Source organism: Pungitius pungitius, chromosome 5, assembly GCF_949316345.1.
Source record: "Pungitius pungitius chromosome 5, fPunPun2.1, whole genome shotgun sequence".
NCBI lineage: Eukaryota > Metazoa > Chordata > Actinopteri > Perciformes > Gasterosteidae > Pungitius > Pungitius pungitius.
In genome coordinates, this window is record NC_084904.1 from 9797587 (window position 1) to 9820512 (window position 22926).

General features: G+C 45.6%; 1 protein-coding gene across 1 annotated transcript in view; it reads left to right on the forward strand.

Moving 5' to 3' along the window:
• cacna1ba (calcium channel, voltage-dependent, N type, alpha 1B subunit, a) overlaps positions 1-22926 on the forward strand; it is a 167766-nt gene that overhangs the window by 19635 nt on the left and 125205 nt on the right. Inside the window, 3 exon segments of the mRNA XM_062562322.1 lie at positions 9761-9852; positions 15224-15376; positions 18217-18404. Coding sequence (XP_062418306.1) covers positions 9761-9852; positions 15224-15376; positions 18217-18404 — 433 coding nt within the window.

The window sequence follows — 22926 nt, forward strand, 5'->3', positions numbered from 1 at the left end:
TGATGGACCTCAGCCTCCTGTCGGATGGAAGGGGCACAAACAGTTCATGTTCATGTCCGGGGTGAGACGGGTCGGCTACAATCTTTCTGGCCCGCTTCAGAGACCTGGAAGCGACCAAGTCCTGGAGAGACGGAAGATTGCAGCCAATCACCCTCTCTGCCGAGTGGATGACACGCTGCAACCTGCCCTTGTCCTTGGCTGTGGCTGCAGCGTACCACACGGTGATGTAGGAGCAGAGGATGGACTTGATGATGAAGTGCACCATCATCGTCTTTGGCAGGTTGAATTTCTTCAGCTGCCTCCGGAAGAACATCCTCTGCTGAGCCTTTTTCGTGATGGAGCTGATGTTCAGCTCCCACTTGAGGTCCTGGGTGATGATGGAGCCCAGGAAACGAAAGGAGTCCACAGTGGTGACAGGGGAGTCACACAAGGTGAGGGGGGAAGGTGGGACTCCCACCTGTAGGCAGACTCGTCCCCACCAGAGATCAGTCCAATGAGGGTGGTGTCATCAGCAAACTTCAGGAGCTTGGCGGACTGGTAACTGGAGGTGCAGTTGTTGGTATACAGGGAGAAGAGCAGAGGGGAAAGAACGCAGTCTTGGGGGGAACCGGTGCTGATGGGTCGAGAGGCAGAGACGTGTTTCCCCAGCTTCACGTGCTGCTTCCTGTCGGACAGGAACTCAGCAATCCACTTGCAGGTGGAGTCGGGCACGTGCAGCTGGGAGAGTTTGTCCTGCAGCAGAGACGGGATGATGGTGTTGAAGGCAGAGCTGAAGTCCACAAACAGGATCCTGGCGTAGGTTCCTGGGGAGTCCAGATGCTGGAGGATGACGTGGAGGGCCATGTTAACAGCATCGTCTACAGACCTGTTGGCTCTGTAGGCGAACTGCAGGGGGTCCAGGAGGGGGTCGGTTAGGGACTTTAGGTGGGACAGGACTCGCCGTTCAAAGGACTTCATGACTACAGAGGTCAGGGCGACGGGCCTGTAGTCATTCAGTCCTGTGATCCTGGTCTTCTTGGGAACAGGGATGATGGTGGAGGCCTTGAAGCAGGCTGGAACGTGGCATGTCACCAAGGAGGTGTTGAAGATGGCGGTGAACACAGGAGACAGATGGTCAGCACAATGCTTCAGGGTGTGGGGCGAGACTGAGTCCGGACCCACTGCTTCCCGGGGGTTTTATCTTTTGAAGAGCCGATTGACGTCACTCTCCAAGACCGAGAGGGGCGGTGGGGGAGGGGAGAGTAATCTAACACAGGTTGTGGGGGATGGAGTCAGGACATTGTCTTTCAAATCTGCAGTATAACTCATTCAGCTCATCTGCCAGGCAGAGGTCATTCATGGAGTGTGGGGTTTTCGGCTTGTAGTTTGTGAGGTGTTTAAAGCTTCTCCAAACCGAAGCAGAGTCGTTAGCTGAGAACTGATGTTGGAGTCTCTCAGATTACAGTCGTATAGCGTCTCTCACCGCCTTTCTAAACCTGTATTTAGACTCTGTGTACAAGTCTTTGTCCCCACTCCTAAATGCCTGATCCTTCTGCAAACGTAGTTTTCTGAGTTCTGCTGTGAACCAAGATTTGTCGTTGTTATAACTCACCCTGGTGCATGATGGTACACAGCTGTCCTCACAGAAGCCGATGTAGGAAGTTACAGCCTCTGTGAAGCAGAGATGCTCACAAGTCTCTGAGCTAGAGTCCAAGTCAAGTCTCAAGCCTCTGAGCTCGACTCCAAGTCGAGTCTGAAGTCTTTCGAGGACGAGTCTCAAGTCAAGTCTGAAGTCACTGCGTGTGCGACTTAAGTCACACTCGACTCAGAGTCTCAAACTTGAGTCCCCATCTCTTATCATCGTCCCTTTTACCGTAAAAACCCATACCAACAACATTTTACTCCGTTAATTTTTTTGGGTGTTTTTACCCATAAAATAAAAATACGAAGCTTAGCCGCTAAACCGGAAGTACGTAGATTTTCACAGTAAGAATCAACGCAACCGTCTGTAATGACAGCGGTTACCAGGGTAACAAGAGGAGAAAAGTTCATTAACGGATATAAACAAATTATCCTGGTCCGACGGGATGTGTTAGCAGCAGTGGTTGACTACACTCGCTGCTCTTTGCTCCGATATTTGTCCACGTATTGTTTTGCTTCAGTGAGCAGAGCAGAGACACTTTAAGGAGATCGCAGAGTAAACGGTCTGCCACTGGAGTGCATACCTTCCGATGTCAGCGAACCGTCGGCCGAACCCCTTCCCCCCCCGTGGTTGTTTATTGTAATGGCGCATATTTTGCATTGCGCTGTTCTTTTGTTGCTGTCTTGTTGGAAGGTTTTGAACCCAAAGCTCACGACGAATGGCACAGCAGCGGCCGGTGCATTCAACATCTTTGACACCAAATTGTTGTCCTCGTGTGTGGCCGCGCGTGCGCAGCCAGCAATATATGTCAAGGTACGTGTTACGTAGGCAGGTGTATATCAGATGTTTCCTAAAACATTGTTCACGAGTCCCAAAGCTCGAGGTCGAGTCTGAAGTCTTTCGAGGGCAACTATTAAGTCATGTCTGAAGTCACTGTGTGTGCAACTTCAAACTCGAGTCCCCATCTCTGCTGTGAAGTCATCCAGATTGTTCGAAGCAGTTCTGAAAACATCCCAGTCTATGCAGTCAAAACACGCCCAAAGATCCTCTAGCGCCTCGCTGGTCCACTTCTTGGATTCCCTCACCACAGGTTTGCAGAGCTTTAGTTTCTGCCTGTATGCAGGATTCAGGTGGACCATGACGTGATTGGAGTGTCCCAGCGCAGCACGAGGGACGGCGTGATAAGCTGCAATAAGTTGTTTTAACTTACGAAGTTCGTGGCTGAGGTTTCCTTTGTTAAATTCACAGAGGACAGAGTCCGGGTTGGTCCGCTCCACATGCCGTATCTGGTCGGCGAGTGACCGCCTCCATCCTTCGTCTTGCCGGAGAGCTCCGTGAAGCGGTCCGCTCTGAGCAGCTGGAAGCAGGCCAGCTGGAGCGCGGAGTCCGGTATCGATCCGCAGAGCCGCATCTCCGTGAAGCACCAAACGGAGGATGAAGAAAGGTCTCTGTCTCTTCTCACCAGCAGCTGAAGTTCGTCCAGTTTGTTGCACAGTGAGCGCACGTTGGAGAGAAAGATGCCTGGTGTGCGAGAACCACGCTTGCGGAGTCGCACTGACGAGCCGGCATGTTTTCCTCTCCTCCGGCGTCTCACCGCGTGACTAAAGGTGAGCGCACCTTTGACTAGAATATCCAGTAATTCCACAGATGAGAGAAGAAAAGTTGGAAATAACTCCGCTGGAGTTGTTCCAAGGATGTTCAAGAGCTCATCTCTGGTGAAAGAGCTCCGGGATTTGCAACAGGAAACACAATTTACGACGAAAACAGCAAAAAACAAAGAGCACCTATGGAAGTAAATCTGTGCCATCGGGGGTTGAAATAAAAAGGTGATTGAATTTCTAGCACTGAATATTTATGCATTGAAAGTATGTACCTGAATGTTTTTCAACATTAAAACACTGAAAAAAATTCAACCTAAAAAAAAAAAACTGTTAAAATATTCAGCCGAAAAAAAAAACATGGTTACAATATTCATGAACTAAGCGGAAGTTAAACGAGAGCGTACAGCCGGGCAGAATACGCCTCTTCTACTAGTTTTGAATTCATTTAATGATGCTGAGATCCTTCGACAAGCTGTTAGGAGTGATTGGCGGAGTTTTGAAACCAGGAACGCGCTTGAAGAGGCACATGAGCCGCTATAGCGTAGTGGGTGGGGCAGCTTTAACGGAGCGTGCAGACGCATAAACCCAACAGGACATGCAGGAATAACCGCAGTAGCGCCGAGTGTGGAAAGTGGTCGGTGGAAGGATCCTTTTTCTGAGCGGCACAAGCCGATCTCAGTTGGGTATCAAGCGGCATTCAAAGTCCACGTAACGTTAAATGAGTCTTCATGACCATGGGTAAACTTTATCGAGGATCTGGCACAACACAGCGACCTGCAAGTAGCGCAGTCTTACATAATGGGATGTACGTCTTAATGCGAGGCTTTAGAATTTATCTCAAAGGGATACTGTATTTGCTCATAAGTCTGAAACGAGAACCCAATTTTCAGTGACTGTGTTACGTGCCTACTGGTTTTTGAACTACTGGTTTGGCTACGGGTGCATGTTTGTTTTCCCCCGACAGGCAGGTGTTGTCAGCCTCCGTCATTTGAGTCGTCACACATTTGCAAACATATTGTTGAAAATGTTCAAAAATGCATTCCATTGCAGCGATTACGATTGTATAAGTGAGCACTACGTCGCTGCCTGCATATGGCGTTTGCCGCCATATGCAGGCAGACAATTGCACACAAGTGCGCGTACAAAGGAGAGCACGCGCTCACCAGCGGACACCCCCTCACGTCAGAAGGTCCCCCACCGAAGTAAAAAAACGAGGGTGTAGCGTTGTTCCTTCAGTGTTCGTCATTAAACCGCATTGAGTTGCAGACACGTGAATGACGGCAGATCGTTTGGATCATTTCATCTTTATTTTACGCAGCAAAGCGTTAACTAGAAACTTTATAGAATAATAAATTCTGTCACACGGTAGAAAATTATGCAGCTCTTCTGTGTTGCTCCTTCTGCATGACGTCAAATTTCAAATTGAGACAAACAAGGAGAGTGAATCCAACATAAATGCTTTTCAATACATATTAAGTATCTTTGGTTCCTGCACAATAAGCATACATCTAAAATTAAATTATTAATTTTCCCCAAATTCCAATGAACTACTAGATACACTTCAATCTCTTACAGAAGGGAAACACTTATACAAGTATACTGTAAACAGTTAGTATATTGTTCAGTTTGAAGAAAAAAAATGCCTTAGCATTAGAAAAAATCATTGTTTTGTCATCGGTTTAGGACTAGTATCGGAAAAAACTCAAAGGATACGCATCCCTAATTATGTGTGCACACGTATTTAAGTATGGTGTGGAAAAGCAAGTTTCTCCTCCCCACCAGTTTTCTGCTGCCTCATTTTACTGTGAATGTGTATTGATGTTGATATGTGTATGTAATGAATCACAGTCTGTTACCATTCTGAGCCCTTGTTAGCTCTTTGTCTCTAATGAGATCAGGGAAGCCTTCTTTGTTTCTATGGCTACACCTTCAGGAGACTTCCCCGCTTCAAGCATCCCCTTCTCCCTCCTTTTCTGTCTCTGTTTCTCTTCATCCACTGGCTTTGCATCTTATCCCCATTCTCATCTTTTTATCACAGTTGTATGTTCAGATTGGAATAAAAAGGTTTTTACTGCCATAGTTTTTTTTTCCATAGGACAAAATGAGAATTATGTGGGTAATGAATAGAATGGATGGAATGTATTAGACAACATGCAGTTACTTTTGGGATTAAGGTGTTGTATACAAAATAGACTACAATAAAGAAGAATTCAGTGAAGAATTTCTTTTACTATTATTTCTTCAGATAAATATAGTTTCCATCCACTTTTAATATTGTCAACATTGAAATGCATGTGTGGTGGCGGGCGTGGTTTCAGCTCGGCTGCAGGGGGGAGAGAGGGGGAGTGGCTCGGGGAACGGTGCCAGGTGAACACAATAACAACCAGCTGGGGATAATTATGTGTGTGTGCTCTCCCCTATTTCAGCAGTTAGGCGGGGGCGAGCGAGGAGAGACCGACCGAGCGAGCGGCGAGTGCCAGCAAGGAGAGCAAAATAATTAAATAATAAAATATTGGAACTACCACCCTGGTATCGAGTGCCTTTGTCCAGAGCCGTACAGACCCGCACAGTACAGCATGTTACCTATTTTTGTGTATAGTATCACAGTGGCAGAATAAATGCGGTATAGTGTAACAAGAGTCCATACTTTGTATAATTTATACAAATATGTAGTTTTAATACTCAATATTAAGGGGTGATCCAAAACAGTTGATTATCAATCACTAATATCTAAGGAGGCTTATTGAAATTGATGGGTTTCTTCCTATAAATTATGATAAATAGCCTGAGAGGTGTCAGTCAGATAGGCAGAGATCTGTGCTGCCACCTGTGTCCGAGTGAGAGCAGGAGAGAATTAGTTAGGTGTAGCATAGCTGTGGTAGGAGAAGCCATGCGAGAAAAGGACAGAGTTGAGAGAGTTGGTGTAGAAAGAGAAGAAAAAGGACCCAGGACGGAACCCTGAGGAACTCCAGTAGTAAGAGGACAAGGTTACGACACAGATACTCTCCAGGTTACCCGGTAGGCCCTCAAGGTAGGACGAGAGAAGAGAGAGAGCAGAGCCTGAGACACCATGCTCCTGAATGGAGGAAATAAGGATCTGGTGGTTTACTGTGTCAAAAGCAGCAGAAGCCTTGAAGCCTGACTGGTAGGGGTCAAGGAGGTTACCAGAAATTACCACAGTTTGTGTAATACAAAGGGTAATTCATTTCACATACATCTCTCGCCGTGTTTCTACTTGGTCTCATTATTCCTTATAATTTCTATGTGATTTTAATCGTCCCTCCAGACGTCGTCTTTATGGTTCAGATGGATCTTTCTCACCCCCTTGTCCCCTTTTATTGCTAGTTTTTGCCTTTTTTCGTGGAATAAGACATCTGTGCATGTAGAATTCTGTTATCGTTAGTGAAATAAAAGTTGTTTCCCACAATGCATACATTTGCAAGATTATAGCAGCAAAGAGGATTACATAATCCTATAAACACATTTTCTTCATTACGTTCAGTATTGCATGGGAATGTGTCAATGTGTGGTTGGTTTATGTTTTGATGAGTGTGCTTTCCTCGGAAGACCTTATTCATTCCTTCATGGGTTCCCAATCGTTGAAACTGTTTCTCTTTGTTCCGCTTGATTTGGCTGTTATTTTCCAGAGATAATACTGTAATTAAAATGGTTGTGCATATGTCTGTGGTAGGAATTGATTGATTCTCTTGTGTGTTCGTTCAGTTGTTATTGGAATTTTTTTAAATTTTGACATTGTATTGAGGGATATTTTGCATTGATGCTATCTAGTAGAGTTGAGCCGGCTACTCGGCTGAAACGAGTATCCGGTACGGATAAAGCACTTTCTCAGAGTACGAGTAATATACGAGTAATACGAGTCAATATCTGTGCTCGGATTGAATAAAAGTCCTCATTGGGTCTGTGTCTGCGTTCTGTGATTGGCTAGTAGTCACAGCGCCCCTCCCCCACACACATACTGTTTATTGTTTTGCTGTGTCCCGCTCGGCTCACTCTTACACAGAACTCCTCTCTTTTTACGGTCTGCTGGCTCTCTTCACGCACTCAGTGTCTGACGTTGACTAGTGTGACTGTGTTAAATAACTAAATATTAATATTACAAATTAAGCCACACACACTTCCCCTCTCTCTCATGATCATCAGTGATCAGAATAATGAGTGATAAACATAAATGAACATAACAATTAAGAAGGAGCGCTGTTTTAACCGCAGAAATGGGTCAGTACAGTGCACTGTTTTTCAAGTTCATGAATGATTGGTCATATCACCTGTCAATCAAGCTCCCTGCGAAGGGCCAATTGGTTGCTTAAAAAAGCATACCGGTTAAAGCCCCGCCCATTTCAAAACAACCCGACAATTTACGGGTTAAATCCGTCATGCTTCCGGGTTAGGCCCCGCCCACTTCAGGGTTAGGCCCCGCCCAATCCGAGTACAGATACGGATACAGATAATTCATATGGTTCAACAGATACAGATACAGATAATGCTGTACTTGCTCATCTCTACTATCTAGTATGTTGTCACGACCAAACAATGGTCCTGAACCCAAATGCACAACTCCAGACAATATTCAAAAAATAAACACATTGTTTATCCAAATTGCACCAAAATCATTTAATTTTCATGGGAATACAACCAAAAACTTAAGTAGTCCTGATAATCATGTCTCCAGATATGCAGAGGACAGACAGACAGACTGTCACGGTTTGGGTCTGCTTCTTGTCTTATTTTGTAGTTCTCATGTCTCTTGTGTTCCTGGGTAACTTCACTTCCGCGTCCTGACAGAGGTGGCGTCATTCTGTCAGGACGCGGGGTCAAGGGCAAGGAGGGAGGACTCAGACGCGGAGTATTGGAAAATAAAAGGACTTTAATAGTCAAAAATCACAAACTCAAAATCACTCCAACCAAATAGGGGAGGAAGAAGGCAAAAACAAAACAGACAAAAAAAACAGGGACCTGGACTTGAAAACACAGACTTGACTTACTTGACTGGCCACAAGAACGTCGACATGTAATGACGCCACACAAGACAAGAGACTCACAAGGCTTAAATACACAAGGGAGGTGCAGGTGATTGGACACAGGGGGAAACGATCAGGCACGGCAGACAATCACAGGGGAAGACAGTGTCGTGAACGCAAAGCAAGGACCAGACTTGAGACTTTAATCAAAGCAATATGACAATGTTTATTTGAGTATTCACTCCTGCAGTCATACGTGCACGGACCTGTTTCAATCTGTCTAGCAACAGCAATGAAAGGGCGCTTAATACAAAGTGCGCTCGGAATATATAGTCTTTAAGAGCATTCTTGATTGGTTTACTATGATGGAGGCGGCTCCTTGTTTATGACCTTCGGAAAGACCCATTGGAGCACAGGGATGTCCATCCCTTCAGGCTCTCGGATCATCACGTCTCCTGTTGTTCATGAGTTCACTGCATACTTGAGATACTTTGTGTGTGAGACCTGTTAGTCTCAATATTCTGTTTTATCTACAATTGACCCTGGGAGTGCGTGTAGTTATTTAGCAACAGGTTCACTCCATATTAAGGCTGTTTTGCGTGTGAGCCATGGTCACCCAGTCCCCTGTATGGACGTGACCCTGAGAGTGCGTGCAGCCTTTTTATCAACATGTTCGTGTGCTCCGGGTCATACACTGCCTCCACTCATTATTATTACATTATTGGTCAAGTGTAAAGAAGCAGACCCAAACCGTGACACAGACAGACTGGCAGGCGGGTAGGCAGGCATACCGTAAGACAAAATATTGCGGAATGGGAATAGAGATGGTGCGCCGGTAATCACAAGATTGGGGTTTTGAACCCTGGCCACTTCATGTCCTGTTTCGAGGTGTCCTTGCATAAGACACCTAACTCCTAACTGCTGGCTGGACACCTCTAATGCAGCACACTGCTCCCACGGTGTGGTATGGGTTAAATACAGAAAATAGTTTCCCTACCAGGATTGATAAAGGATACTTTACTTTCTTTTTGCATTGTAAACTGCCATAAACATGAATATACCGTATACTTAAGATACCAGAATGCAATACAATACCCCCTTCAAGTCTCCCCTGCAATCCCTTGTTCTGAGCGCGTGCTTGGCAGCTAAACCTAAACCTAAAACAAAGTTAGACTGACTGAAGAGATCAAATAAGTAAAAAACCATGAGTGTGAATACAGATTGTGAGGAGTAGTATAAAACTCAGTCAGTGATTCCTAGCTTTAACGATTAATTTTAACGTGATCTGTGAAGCAGAGAATATAGTCGGCCTGGCGATCTCAGAGGTAGGGCCGTGTGGTGATGGAGGTGGGCCGGCATTGGACCAGCCCAACACCCCGTTGGCCCAACAGGGATTTCCTCGGAATCCCCTATGACCACTCCGCCCCTGCACGTCATTGTTTTTTGTCCTTAACAATTTCAAATGTAACACCTTTAATGTTATTTTCCAGCACATGTGTTCTAGTCAAACAGCTGCTGACATTCCTCTTATCTTGCTCCCATGCTGGTGTTGTGTACAGGATCCTTGCCACCGTTGGGGCTGACTTTGATCTGACGACACTGAGGGCAGTGAGAGTGCTGCGGCCACTCAAACTGGTCTCCGGCATTCCAAGTGAGTTAGCTTCACATTTTTACTAGCCTAATTTTTATTGCAATTAGTGGAACAACTCGAACTAATTCCAGTTAGGAATCCCCAGCCTAGAATATTGAATTGAATACTGGCAAATTAACACATTGTATATTCAACAATATTGTCCTAAGATGTCTATCCAGCCATCCATCCATTTCCCTCCGCTTATACTTGGTTTGGTCGCGGTGGCAGGTCTAGGAGTTTGACCCAGACTTCCCTCTATCCATTGTGTCCTGGGTCTCCTCCGGGGTCTCCTAACAGTTGGGTATGTCCACATAAACTCCAGTGGGATTCGTCCAGGCGGGATCCTAGTTAGATGCCCGAACCACCTTAGTTGACTCCTTCCAACACCAAGAAGTAGTGCCTTAACTCCTGTTCCCTCCCGATGCCCATGCTCCTATCTCGAAGCCGAGCCCGGCCACCCTATGGAGAAAACTAACGTTGTGTATCTGCAACCTTGTTCTTCCAATCATGACCCAGCTTTTGACAATAAGTAAAGGTTGGAACGTAGACTTTGAGAGCTACGCCATCTGGCTCAACTTCAATCTTCAGTGCCGGTTTTACAGCAGCCGCACCAATCTGCCTTTCGATCTCCCAATCCATCCTACCCTGGCTTGTGAACAAGGCGAACAGATAAAAGAACCATGTTGCTTCCGGTAGGCGGCTAGTCCCCCACCCAACAACAATTCATCGGTTTCAGGGAAAGCCCCATGGCCTGAGATTTTCAGAAGCTAACCCTCATCCCTGTTCCTTCACACTCACCTGCATATAAACCACGGGAATGCTGGAAGTCATCGTCCGAGGAAGCTGACAGCACCACATCATCTGTGAACAGCAGAGAGTAGATCTCAAGACTCCTGAACATGACATTCTCCATCTCCCAGCTGCGCCTAGATACCCTGTCCATGAAAGTCACGAAGAGGATTGTGATAAAGGGCAACCCTGGCGGGGACCAACAGCCACCGAGAAACATTTCTGACTTATGGCTAGACATACATGCACAGCTCCTTCTGAAAGGCATACAGTGACTCGATGGCTCATTGCAACAGGTTTGGCAACCCATACTCCTTCCAGTCCCATATAAAAACCCTAAAGGGACCCCGTCCCAGGGGCGGACCTACCATACGAGATACCAGGGAAACCCTGGTGTGCCAACGTAGTTGGGCTGGTCCAATACGGGTTACTTTCATCCCCAACCGGCCCTTCCTCTGACATCGCCGGAACCATTTACATTCTGTGCTTAGCAGAACGCATTGAATTTACTCTAACAGCTAAAGTTAGTATGTTTCATCCACAGACCGACAGTCTGGTGAAATGGCTGAATAAGACTTACAGAAATCAACGTAATTGGGATAAATGGCTTGATCCTCTGTTATTTTCAGTTTGATAGGTTTCCCAGGTTTCCCAGGCCTCCATAGGATTTTGAATTTTTGTTCGGCAGAAAATCCCAACTTGATAAAAGATAACTGGGAGGAAGGTCCGAGCTTCTCGGACTGGGTCTGATGTCACGGGAGAACATGCTTCAGGCCTGCTTAAAGACGGGCTGTTTGAAAGAAAACGCCAGAAGAGAGAGACGTCCTGAATGGACTGTGTATGTCACGGTTACTGATACCGGAGTACGGGAGAACCCAAATGCACGACTCGTACACGATGGACAAGACAGGAGGGTTTTAATCAAAGTTCAGGCAGGGTCAAAACCGGGAGATCCACTCTGAGTGGGAGGTCCCAGGCGGACAACCAGACACGTTGTCCCGGGACGTAGTAGGGTGCCGGGGTGCGACGTCTATTAGCCGACCGTTGATACCAGTCCGAGGTACGCAGGAGCGTGGAGCGGGCCTGCCTCCAGGTGCACCGACAGCGCTGAATGAACGCCTGGACAGAAGGGACGCTTGCCTCCAGTTCCTGCTCCGGAAACAGCGAAGGTTGGTATCATCTTGAACATTGGAAAGGTGAGAGCCCGGTAGCAGAACTGGGGAGTGTGTTGTGGGCATACTCGACCCATAGGAGTTGCTGGGACCAAGAGCGGGGGTTGCGGGAAGAGATGCAGCATAGAGAAGTCTCTATTTCCTGGTTCATCCGCTCCGCCTGACCGTTGGACTGTGGGTGAAATCCAGACGATAAACTGACTGTGGACCCCAGTAGCCTGCAAAACTCAGACCAAAAATGAGAAGTGAATTGTGGCCCCCGATCGGAGACCACATCGACGGGCAGACCATGCAGGCGGAACACTCTCTGTAATAGCAATTCTGCTGTCTCTTTAGCAGAAGGCAGCTTAGGTAGTGGGATGAGTTGAGCAGACTTGGAGAAGCGATCAATTACTGTTAGAATAACTGTGTTACCGTCAGATGGGGGTAGACCGGTTACAAAATCCAAGGCAATGTGGGACCAGGGATGATGAGGGATGGGCAGGGGATTGAGAAGGCCGGATGGAGCCTTGTGAAAGGCATTATGCTGAGCGCAGATAATGCAGGCACTGACTAATTCTCTAGCGTCCTTCTCCATAGTGGGCCACCAAAACCGTTGTTTAAGCAGAGCTAGCGTGCGGATCACCCCCGGGTGACAAGCCAGGCGGGAAGAGTGACCCCACTGCAGGACCTTTGAACGCAGATTCGCTGGGACAAACAGAAGGTTATCAGGGCAGGCACTCGGCGCCGGTTGTGCTGTATGAGAATGTTTTACTTCCTCTTCCACCTCCCAGACCACCGCCCCAACAATTTTTTGAAGCGATCAGCTCCAGCCCACCTTGCCTGTCTGGAGTTCAACCGCTTGGCAGAGCGAATGTACTCTTAAGTTTTTGTGGTCAGTCCATACCATAAACGGCTGGTCAGCTCCCTCCAGCCAGTGTCTCCACTCCTCCAGTGCAAGCTTTACCGCCAATAACTCCCGATCCCCGATGTCATAGTTCCTCTCCGTGGGAGACAGTTTCCGGGAGAAGAAGGCGCATGGGTGGACCTTCTGATCTGTAGCCGACCGCTGCGAGAGAACTGCTCCTACACTGGTGTCCGACGCATCCACCTCCACCACAAACTGGCGAGCAGGGTCTGGGAAAACAAGGATAGGGGCAGAGGTAAAACGTGTTTTCAATTCCCCGAATGCCCTGGCCGCTACCGAGGTCCACTGAAAGGGCACTTGTGGGGAGGTTAGAGCGGTGAGAGGAGCAGCCACAGACTGTAGTTCCGAATGAACCGCCGATAGAAATTGGCGAAGCCCAAAAAACGCTGCAGTTCTTTGCGGGTGGAGGGTTGGGGCTTTAAACAAACCGTGTGACAGTGAGATCTCCACCCAAATATAGTCCCAGTAGCCCAGTCAATGTGCGGATTATGCCTCCTAAACCATGGAAATCCCAAAATGACTGGTTGTTGAGGTGCATGAAGTACATGGAAGGTGAGTGCTTCACTGTGGTTACCTGACATCTCCAAGCGCAGTGGGGTGGTTTGATGAGTCACCCTGCAGAGTAGCTGACCAACGTCGTGGCCCGGATGGGTCTTTCCAAAGCTATTTGCTCAATCCCCATCTTGACGGCCAGGTCTTGGTCGAGGAGATTGGCATCTGCACCGGAGTCAATCAGAACCGGAACAGTGTAGCTCTTATCCTGGAAAAACAACTGGGCATGGATTCGGGGTCGAGAGGGCATTTCTAAATTCACTTCCCGGCTCACCAGCGCCCTCTGGTTGACTGGTGAGCCCTGTCTTTTACTGGACAAGCGTAATAACCGCTTAATAACCGCTTTGACCGCAGTACATGCATTGGTTCGCCTGCAGGCGGCGGTGCCTTTCAGCCGGAGCGAGTCGAGCCCGTCCCAGCTGCATTGCCTCTGGCCCCGCGATAGACTCAGAAGGTCCACCCTCGGTTGGTGCCCGTCGAGGTTCCGGCAACTGGCGCGGCGGTGGTCCTGAAGCTGCGCAAGCGACCCTCTCTCTTCTCCGCTCCCGCAGACGACCGTCGATCCGAATGGCGAGGGCGACCAGCTCGTCTAAACCAGCAGGGAGATCCCGAGCTGCCAATTCGTCCTTTACCCGGCTTGATAATCCGTGGTAGAAGACATCGTGAAGCGAGGCTTGGTTCCAGTCACTCTCCGCTGCCATGGTGTGAAAGTTAATGGAATAGTCGGAAACGGATCGTATTCCCTGCTGCAGCCCCAACAGTCCCCGGGCCACCTCTCGTCTGGGAGTGGCATGGTCAAAAACCCTCTGCATCGCCGCGGAAAACGACGCGACGGAGGAACAGATAGAAGTCTGCTTAGCCCATTCGGCCGTTCCCCAATCCCTTGCTCTCCCTGTGAGCAAGGAAACAATGTACGCTACCCGGGACCTCTCGGTGGGAAACGCGGACGGCTGGAGCTCGAAGGCGAGCGAACACTGTACCAGGAACGGTCGACAGGAACCGGGAGCACCGGAACAACCTTCGGGTGCAGGAAGACGTGCGTCGGACATTGGAGCGGAGGTGGGTACTTGGTTAGCAGCGGGAGTGACGTCCGGAGTACGCGTCACTACGGCGAGGTTCCGCAGGTGGTCGCGGAGGGACTCCATGCTGCGCTCATGGCGGACCGACATAGACTTCATGGCGTTGCAACATGTTGCTTGGGGTCGGGGTTTCGGGCTCGGTACGTTCTTGGTCGGCTGGGTTCATGTTTGGCCAGATTGTACTGTCACGGTTACTGATACCGGAGTACGGGAGAACCCAAATGCACGACTCGTACACGATGGACAAGACAGGAGGGTTTTAATCAAAGTTCAGGCAGGGTTAATACCGGGAGATCCGTCGGGAGGCAAAAAAGTCCATAGGGGCAGGCAGGTAATCCGCAGACGAGGACAGGCAGGGTCAGAACCAGGATGGCACACAGACAGGCAGACAAATCCAAAACGGGGCAGGCAGGTAAATCGGGGTCGAGGAACAAACAAGGTCGGGATCGAGGAAAACAGGATAACTTCGGGATACGCTGGAAAACTTGGTAGAACACACAAGACAATCTGGCAGTGAGCAACAGGATCTTCGGGCGTGCTTGGACTGCATATACTGGTGCAAGTCCTGACTCCATCCCCCACAGCCAATCTCAATGTCTTTTGAACAAACAAAACCCCTGCAAAGCAGCTGGCCCTGGACTCTGTCTCCCCCTGCAATGGAACTCACCACCATGTAGTGATTAGTTGACCGCTTTTCATCTCTCTTCACTTGAGTGTCCCAAAACATGCGGCCACGGATCAGATGATACGATTACAAAGTTGATCATTGATCTCTAGCTTAAGGTGCTCTGGTAGCAGGTACACTTAAGCCACATTATGTTTAACCATTGTGTTCGTTATGGTAAACAAATAATAAGAATTTAAAATAAATCAAATTTCCCTTGTTACAGGTCTTCAGGTGGTATTAAAGTCCATTATGAAAGCCATGGTGCCTCTGCTGCAGATTGGCTTGCTACTCTTCTTCGCCATCCTCATGTTTGCAATCATTGGCCTTGACTTCTACATGGGGAAGTTTCACCGCACCTGCTTTAGAATCGACACAGGTAAGTCAACTGAGAGTGAGGGATTAACTCGGTCTTGATGTTAACCAAAGCATAATGTGCTTGAACCATAATCATATTGCTATGCTATGAACCCACTGTCCAAAACATGCTATTGTTAAGTATTGAGGATTCTGCAGTCACATGAATGTTTTGAGAAGATTCCAACTCTCATTCCTGAGAGACTTTCAGAATTTAAAAAAGAATTTAAGAATTTTTAAATTTTTAAAAGTGTGTGCCTCACATTTATAATATTTTCCATCAAACCATTGTTTGATCAAAAAGGTTTGGTACTAATGGTTGACGTGCTACACAGCTTTGACTTTCTTTGAAGAAAATGTATCTGAAGTCTATACCGTAATTATTTGTTTGTTTCTTCATAAGGAAGGTGCATAGTTAATAAATCATATATTATAAATACATTAGTGCTGGGCAAAGATCAAAAAATGTAACCCAATTGCACGGTTTTCTGTGATTAACAGTGATAAATCGCAAGTTCAATAATACATTAAAATAAGTGTATTGCACAATTTTTTTTCAAGTAATGTTATCATAGGAATATAACACTCTTCTCTCCTTCTGTACAATATGACCAGCAAGTAAAATCCACCTTTCACCGGGTGCAGTGTGGTGGAAGATTTTCTCATGCAATCGGGAATCAGTTGTAAAGTCTCTTGTGAATCAAAGTTGCATTTTCCGTTTATTTCTTGCAAGGAAGAAGAGGTTTGCAACAGCTATACATTGACAGGCAGTGGCAAGCTTCTTCTTAATGTTTGAGAGGAACACAGCTATATTTATACATTGGCAGGGTTAACACCTTGGTTTTGTTATGCTAATGAGTTTTAGACAGGCAACGAGGTCCCAGACCTGAAGGGAAACTCAAGGTGCTTACAACAGATGTTTGATTAGATCTAGGACAATAGCCAAAGAAATTCACACCTTCTCCTTCCTCCACACAGCGGTGTTATGCAAAGACGAATGGGATCAAAGAGGAGAAGTGCTCTGAGTTCTCCTGCTTAGATAGTTCCCACACAGCTGGTGTCTTGGAACTTCCTCAGAATTAAAGTCATGATTGGTTTTAGACATTAATCTAATAAAACATTATGGCATCATTATATTTTGCCATTACAGAAGATATTGTAACATCTCTGCGAAAAGCAAAGTTTACAATGACGATCAACATCTGCCAGGGTTACTATAAAATAATGACTCAAAAGGTACGGAGCTAACGCATACCTTTAATCACCTTTAACTCACCTGAATACATTACAAAATAATTTGTAGCCATTTTATTGGATAGTTAGCAACAAAAAAAAACGCCCAGGTTAAGAAACGTTACTACAGACTGCAGTGTGAGTCTACAGTGACACTCTTGTAATGCCGTCACTCTCTCCTTACGGCAGTGTGTGTTGGTGCCTCATTCTTCAGACTTCTAAGGATGCTTCATCCAACGTAATCTGTCAGTCTCGCTCCACTGGTTGTCATAGTACTTGATAGGTTCGTAGTACTTCGGGCACGTAGTGATAAGATGTTTCCGGTTTGAAGTGATGACAAATATTTTCTCAGTTAATTTGCGCAGCAGTGTTTATCTAGTTTCCTTTAATCCTTTAATTTCCTGCACAATGAGCATAAATTAAATTAGTATTATTTCTCACCCACTGAGCAGCAACTGATCATGGAAATATATGAGGAGGTGAAGCATAAAATATGCAATATGCAAAAAAGGAATACGGCAGCTGTAATTAAACAGAGCCTGGTAGACAATCGCGGACCGACTGATTGCGGAAGGATTTAAAAATATCGACATACTAGGAAAGTTGTACACTCTATTTTAATTGCTTTTAATATTGTTTCATGTCTTGGTTTTATAGCTGTTTATATGGCATATGTGGAAATCTTGTCTGACAAAATTAATTCATTAATTAATTAATGTTAATAGAAATAAATCTGAACACATTCAGAAAACAACGAAAAAACTGTCGAACACGTTTGTTTCGGATCAGAGCGGCAGCTGATTTAACACATGAGGCTGCAGGATTAATCTTAGCCTGGTCTGGAGCAGGCTAGCTTCAAAGAATAAATCGGGTTTACTTCAACCTGCTTTCGTGCAAGTCCAAGCTAAATTCCTCCAGGATAACCTGAATATCCCGGCTTAATCCCTCATACTGTTTTAGTGCAATGCCCCCCTGATGTCAGAAAAAAACCTTCCATCATCCATAGTGAATAGTTGTAAACATAAAAAACAGACTTCCTTGGGGACTAATTGAATGGTAGGGGAAACACTGTGTATACCTTGGAAATCTCATTGTTATCTACACTGAGATTTCACAACATTTTTGGTCATGGAAATTTAGTTTGAAGTCATGGGGAAGTCATGGAAATCCATTGGACATAATGTGTATGAACCCTGGCTATACGAAGCTCGGTGCTAGGCCATCTCAACATCTAACGTTACCCTGCGCACCACACAGTCTGCAGAGTCCACTGTCTGACTGTGGTTTGAAAACATCCTGCTAAATGTTGGCACATAAAACACAGCTGCTAAATTATGGCGTGTTGAGAGCAAAGTGCACGAGGATAGCAGGAAAAGTCGCCAGTTCAACATGTTCCAATCAAATGTGTGTAATTTTGTGTTTAAAATAATATTAATAATTAAACAACAAGGTGTAAAATATACACACTTTCTAAAATGATTACTCCTTACTTTTACGATTTTAATTTATCACCAATAATCAAGATTAATGCATCTCAAAATGTGTGATTAAAAAAAATGAAATTAATAATTAAAGTTTGTGAAATCCTATATTTTGATGAGTATGTGATGTGTGTATTTTTGCATTTAGACAAACAAGTAGCAGATTTCCCTTGTGGGCTGGAGGCTCCAGCAAGAACCTGTGCTAACGGCACAGCCTGCAGGGAGTACTGGACTGGACCCAACTTTGGTATCACCAACTTTGACAATATCCTCTTCGCGGTTCTCACGGTTTTCCAGTGCATCACAATGGAGGGATGGGTGGACATTCTCTACAACGTGAGTCAACTTCTTAAAATTGTTTATTAAGCGCACAAGTAAGTTTTGTGGATCAACAGGCCATTTGCTACATAGGCAAGCTACCATAAATTCCGGACTATAGAGCGCACCTGAATATAAGCCGCACCACCTAAATTTAGAACGAAAAAAAGATGTGTACATATTTAAGCCGCAGGAAAAAAAAGTAGCGGCTTAAAATGTCTTCTCCTACTCGCAGATTGTGAGCTGCTCACAAAGGTTGACTAAACTTTCAGAAATAGCTACATTTCTCTCAATTGCACCTTAGAATGGAAACGCTGCACTTGCACCGGCAATAAGCAGTGTTTCCCCTACCATTTTAACAGTAGTTTTTAGGGGCTTCTGTGTGCCATACATATATATAGATATATATATATATATATATCTATATATATATATATATATATATATACATATATATACTGATATTTCTTTTAGATCTAACAAGTTCACTTTTATCCTGACACCAAGAATTGTCAAGACTTTTTCGTTTCACATATTCATATATATATAATATATGTATATATATTATGTCTCTGGACAAGCTAATAATTTGTCATTCTAGTTAACAGGGGTCCATTTTAAGAAGCAGGTTTAGTGGAAACTCAGTTTGTTAACCCTGTGATGAGGGAAACTCTGGGTTGTCTATTTCAGAAAAGGGAGGTAACTAAACCTCGGGGTCAGTCGCTATGGTAATTGAGCCTGTGAACCTAACCTTGTCGGGAGCAGGTTTTCTTCAATACACCTTGAGTTACTTTCACAGGCTCCTCCCTCTGACACCAGCCCAGCCAATGACAAGGCGCTCTTTCATTTCATCATTCATTTCCTCATTCATTCATACTCTGAATCAGGCGGATTTTAGCGCAGTTTCCACATATGACCAAAATAAGATCCTGTTACGTTAAAGACTAAAGTGTTTTCTGGAACATGGCATGTCCTTTTCTGAACGAGTCTGTTGATGAAGAAGCGGTATTACTTCGCAGGGCGTTAAACGTCGGGAGAGAATGTTGAGGCCCCGATTAGATATATTGTCATTTCCAGATAAATACTTGTTTGAACGATATCAGTTTTCTTCACAGTCCATCAAATATGTACATAACCCCATCCATCCTCATATAACGTCACCCATCGTGGACATGCTCTCAAATCAGAGCACATTCATTGTGTAGTATTACGTTTTTCTGCAGCAGTTTTTTCTCAGTTCAGAAAAGTGTGAAACGTCTTTTAAACGTGTTTGTTCCATGGACACAAACCAGTGAGAGCCATTAAAGAGGAGTTCCACAGTATGCACCTGAATAAAATACCTTATACATAATACCATTGTACCAGTTTTTCTTGTGATTAAATATGAGCAAAGTATGTATTTCAAGCCTGTGTGTAGTGCATTCTAACAGAGTGTAAAAATTGGAATTTTCCCACTGGGAATTAGTAAAACATTTGGATTATGATTAGCGTGTACATTCAATATTGACTGACAACACATGGAACTTAAGCATTGACCCAAGCAGCAGTTTTCTCCCACGTTTCTTTGTCTTTTGCTCCAGTTGCGGTGCTGCTTTGTTTCTAATTACGGTTCATAGTCGCTGCACGCTTGCAATAATATTTCCAGCTCAATAGGGGTGCCGACCAATTGTTTGTGGTCGTTGCCATGGTAAATTGTTGATTGGACCAACTCTAAACAGCTGTTGTGAAACCGAAAACTCTGAGTTTCCCATCTCAGGGTAAATCAACTCAGAGTTTAGGGTTTGACTCAGAGGCCCTTTCTCAATATCTGAGACGGCGAGAACGGACTCGCGTTCCCGCGAGAATAGACTCGGGAGACAGACTCGGGAGTCCTGACTCGCAGGTTCGGGAGAACGGAGAACGGTCATTTCCGCAATTGAAACAGCAGCTGACTTGATGACATCACCACGTCAGCTGGTCTAATACGTTTTGACTTAAATATTTTACTATTAACAAGCTGTTGTCTCATTTTCATTTAAAATTAGAAATGATATATTTAATATTGAGCACCATTTATATATATAATTATAATTATTTTTCAAAATTATTGCCGCAGCCCAGAACCACAGACAGCAATTATTATCAGTTGTATTGGGTGCTCGCTCCTTTAGCTTGAAACACGCTCCTGATCTTGAATCTAGAATCGATTGCTCTACCTTAGTGTCCCGGATGTTGGTGTCTCACCGGGTTGAATATTGTAACCGTCATTTCTTTTGCGGCTGAATATTTTAACAGAGATTTTTTTTAGGTTGAATTTTTTTGCGGTGTTTTAATGTTGAAAAACATTCAGGTACATAATTTCAATGCATAAATATTCAGTCCTAGAAATTCAATCACCTTTTTATTTCAACCCCCGATGACACAGATTTACTTCGATAGTTGCTGTGCATTCACTCCACACTAGCAGCAGCTGAAGCGTTCACCCCTACAGTACATTCTCAAACACATGCTGCTTGAATGGTCTTTTATAATGAGGAATAAAACCACGACAGTTATCATTAAGGTGCAAATGTTTGCAAAGAAAGGTCAGATTCCTCCCATCCTCACCGACCATGTCAGTAACTTCCTAAAACTCATTTAAATTATTATACGCCGCCTCTTTGCTACACGCAGCTGTCGCCTCCATGCATTTCTTCTTTTTTTTTTGATGACGCATGCGCGGTGCGACACTGAAGGCTGGTGTTGCCAGATGGGTGTTTTTTCCGCTACTTATTAAGGCGCGTTTACGTTGTGTTTTCTATAGAAATCTGGTACCCTATTTAAACGATGATAACCTGTAAGAATGTACCGTTCACAGACACCAGAATGAACAAGTTCACAGTAACGTTCATCGGGCATTAATACAGTACGTTCAGTTCACGTTCTCCCAAAATATGAACGTTCAATGAACGCGTTCAGGCACAACACTGCAGACGGAACTACGATCCACAGAGACCTGCTAGGCGAGAAAGCACAAAGAACTCCTGGAAAGAAGCTGAATTAGTGATGTACATTAATAAAACCTGATTTATTGTGGAAGGAGAGAGTGAGAGTAAGTGTGAGAGAGGTCCCCCGGGCAGTCTAAGCCTAGAGCAGCTTAACTAAGGGCTGATCCAGGCTAACCTGAGCCAGGCCTAACTATAAGCGATATCAAAGAGGAACGTTTTAAGCTTTATGTTAAATGAGCTGACCGAGTCTGCCCCCCCGGACTGAAAGTGTAATCTCATTCCACAAAAGAGAACCTTGATAACTGAAGGCTCTGGCCCCCATCCTACTTTTTAAAACTCTAGGAACCACAAGTAACCCAGCATCTATCAGGAATCAGGAAACATTTATTGCCATTATATGTTCGACATACATGGAATTTGACTTGGCGGTTGGTGCATGACTGAAGACAGTACAATAATGACAACGTAGTGCAGCAATAAGATAAAAATATCAGTATAATAAAAGATGTGCTATGGGTTAGTACGCTAAGGCTATGGGTTAGTAAGTTGAGAAATAAAGATGAAATTAAAAATAAAGATAAAGTGCACCAGCTAAACAGAAAGTGACAAGTGAAAGTGACAAAGAGAATGTACATGGGAGTGAGAGTCAGTCAGGAGGGGCCCCGGGCTCTGTTGATGAGTCCGACTGCCGAAGGGAAGAAACTGTTAGTGTGGCGGGAGGTCTTAGTCCTGATGGACCTCAGCCTCCTGTCGGATGGAAGGGGCACAAACATTTCATGTCCGGGGTGAAACGGGTTGGCTACAATCTTTCTGGCCCGCTTCAAAGTCCTGGAAGCGAACAAGTCCTGGAGAGACGGCAGATTGAAGCCAATCACCCTCTCTGCAGAGCAGATGACATGCTGCAGCCTGCCCTTGTCCTTGGCTGTGGCTGCAGCAGACCACACGGTGATGTAGGAGCAGAGGATGGCCTTGATGATGAAGTGCACCATCATCGTCTTTGGCAGGTTGAATTTCTTCAACTGCCTCAGGAAGAACATCCTCTGCTGAGCCTTTTTGGTGATGGAGCTGCTCCCACTTGAGATCCTGGGTGATGATGGAGCCCAGGAAACGGAAGGAATCCAATGTGGTGACGGAAGGAGTCACACAAGGTGAGGAGGGATGGTGAGGCTCCATCTCCACTGTCTTCAGGGCGTTGAGCTCCAGGTTGTTCTGGCTGCACCACGTCACCAGGTGTTCAGACTCCAATCTGTAGGCGGACTCATCCCCACCAGAGATCAGTCCAATAATGGTGGTGTCATCCGCAAACTTCAGGAGCTTGACGGACTGGTAATTGGAAATGCAGTTGTTGGTGTACAGGGAGAAGACCAGAGGGGAAAGGAGGCACCCTTGGGGGGAACCGGTGCTGATGGATCGAGAGGCAGAGGCATGTTTCCCCACCTATACGTGGTGCTTCCTGTTGGACAGGAAGTCAGTGATCCACTTGCAGGTGGAGTCGGGCACGTGCAGCTGGGAGAGTTTGTCCTGCAGCAGAGACGGGATGATGGTGTTGAAGGCAGAGCTGAAGTCCACAAACA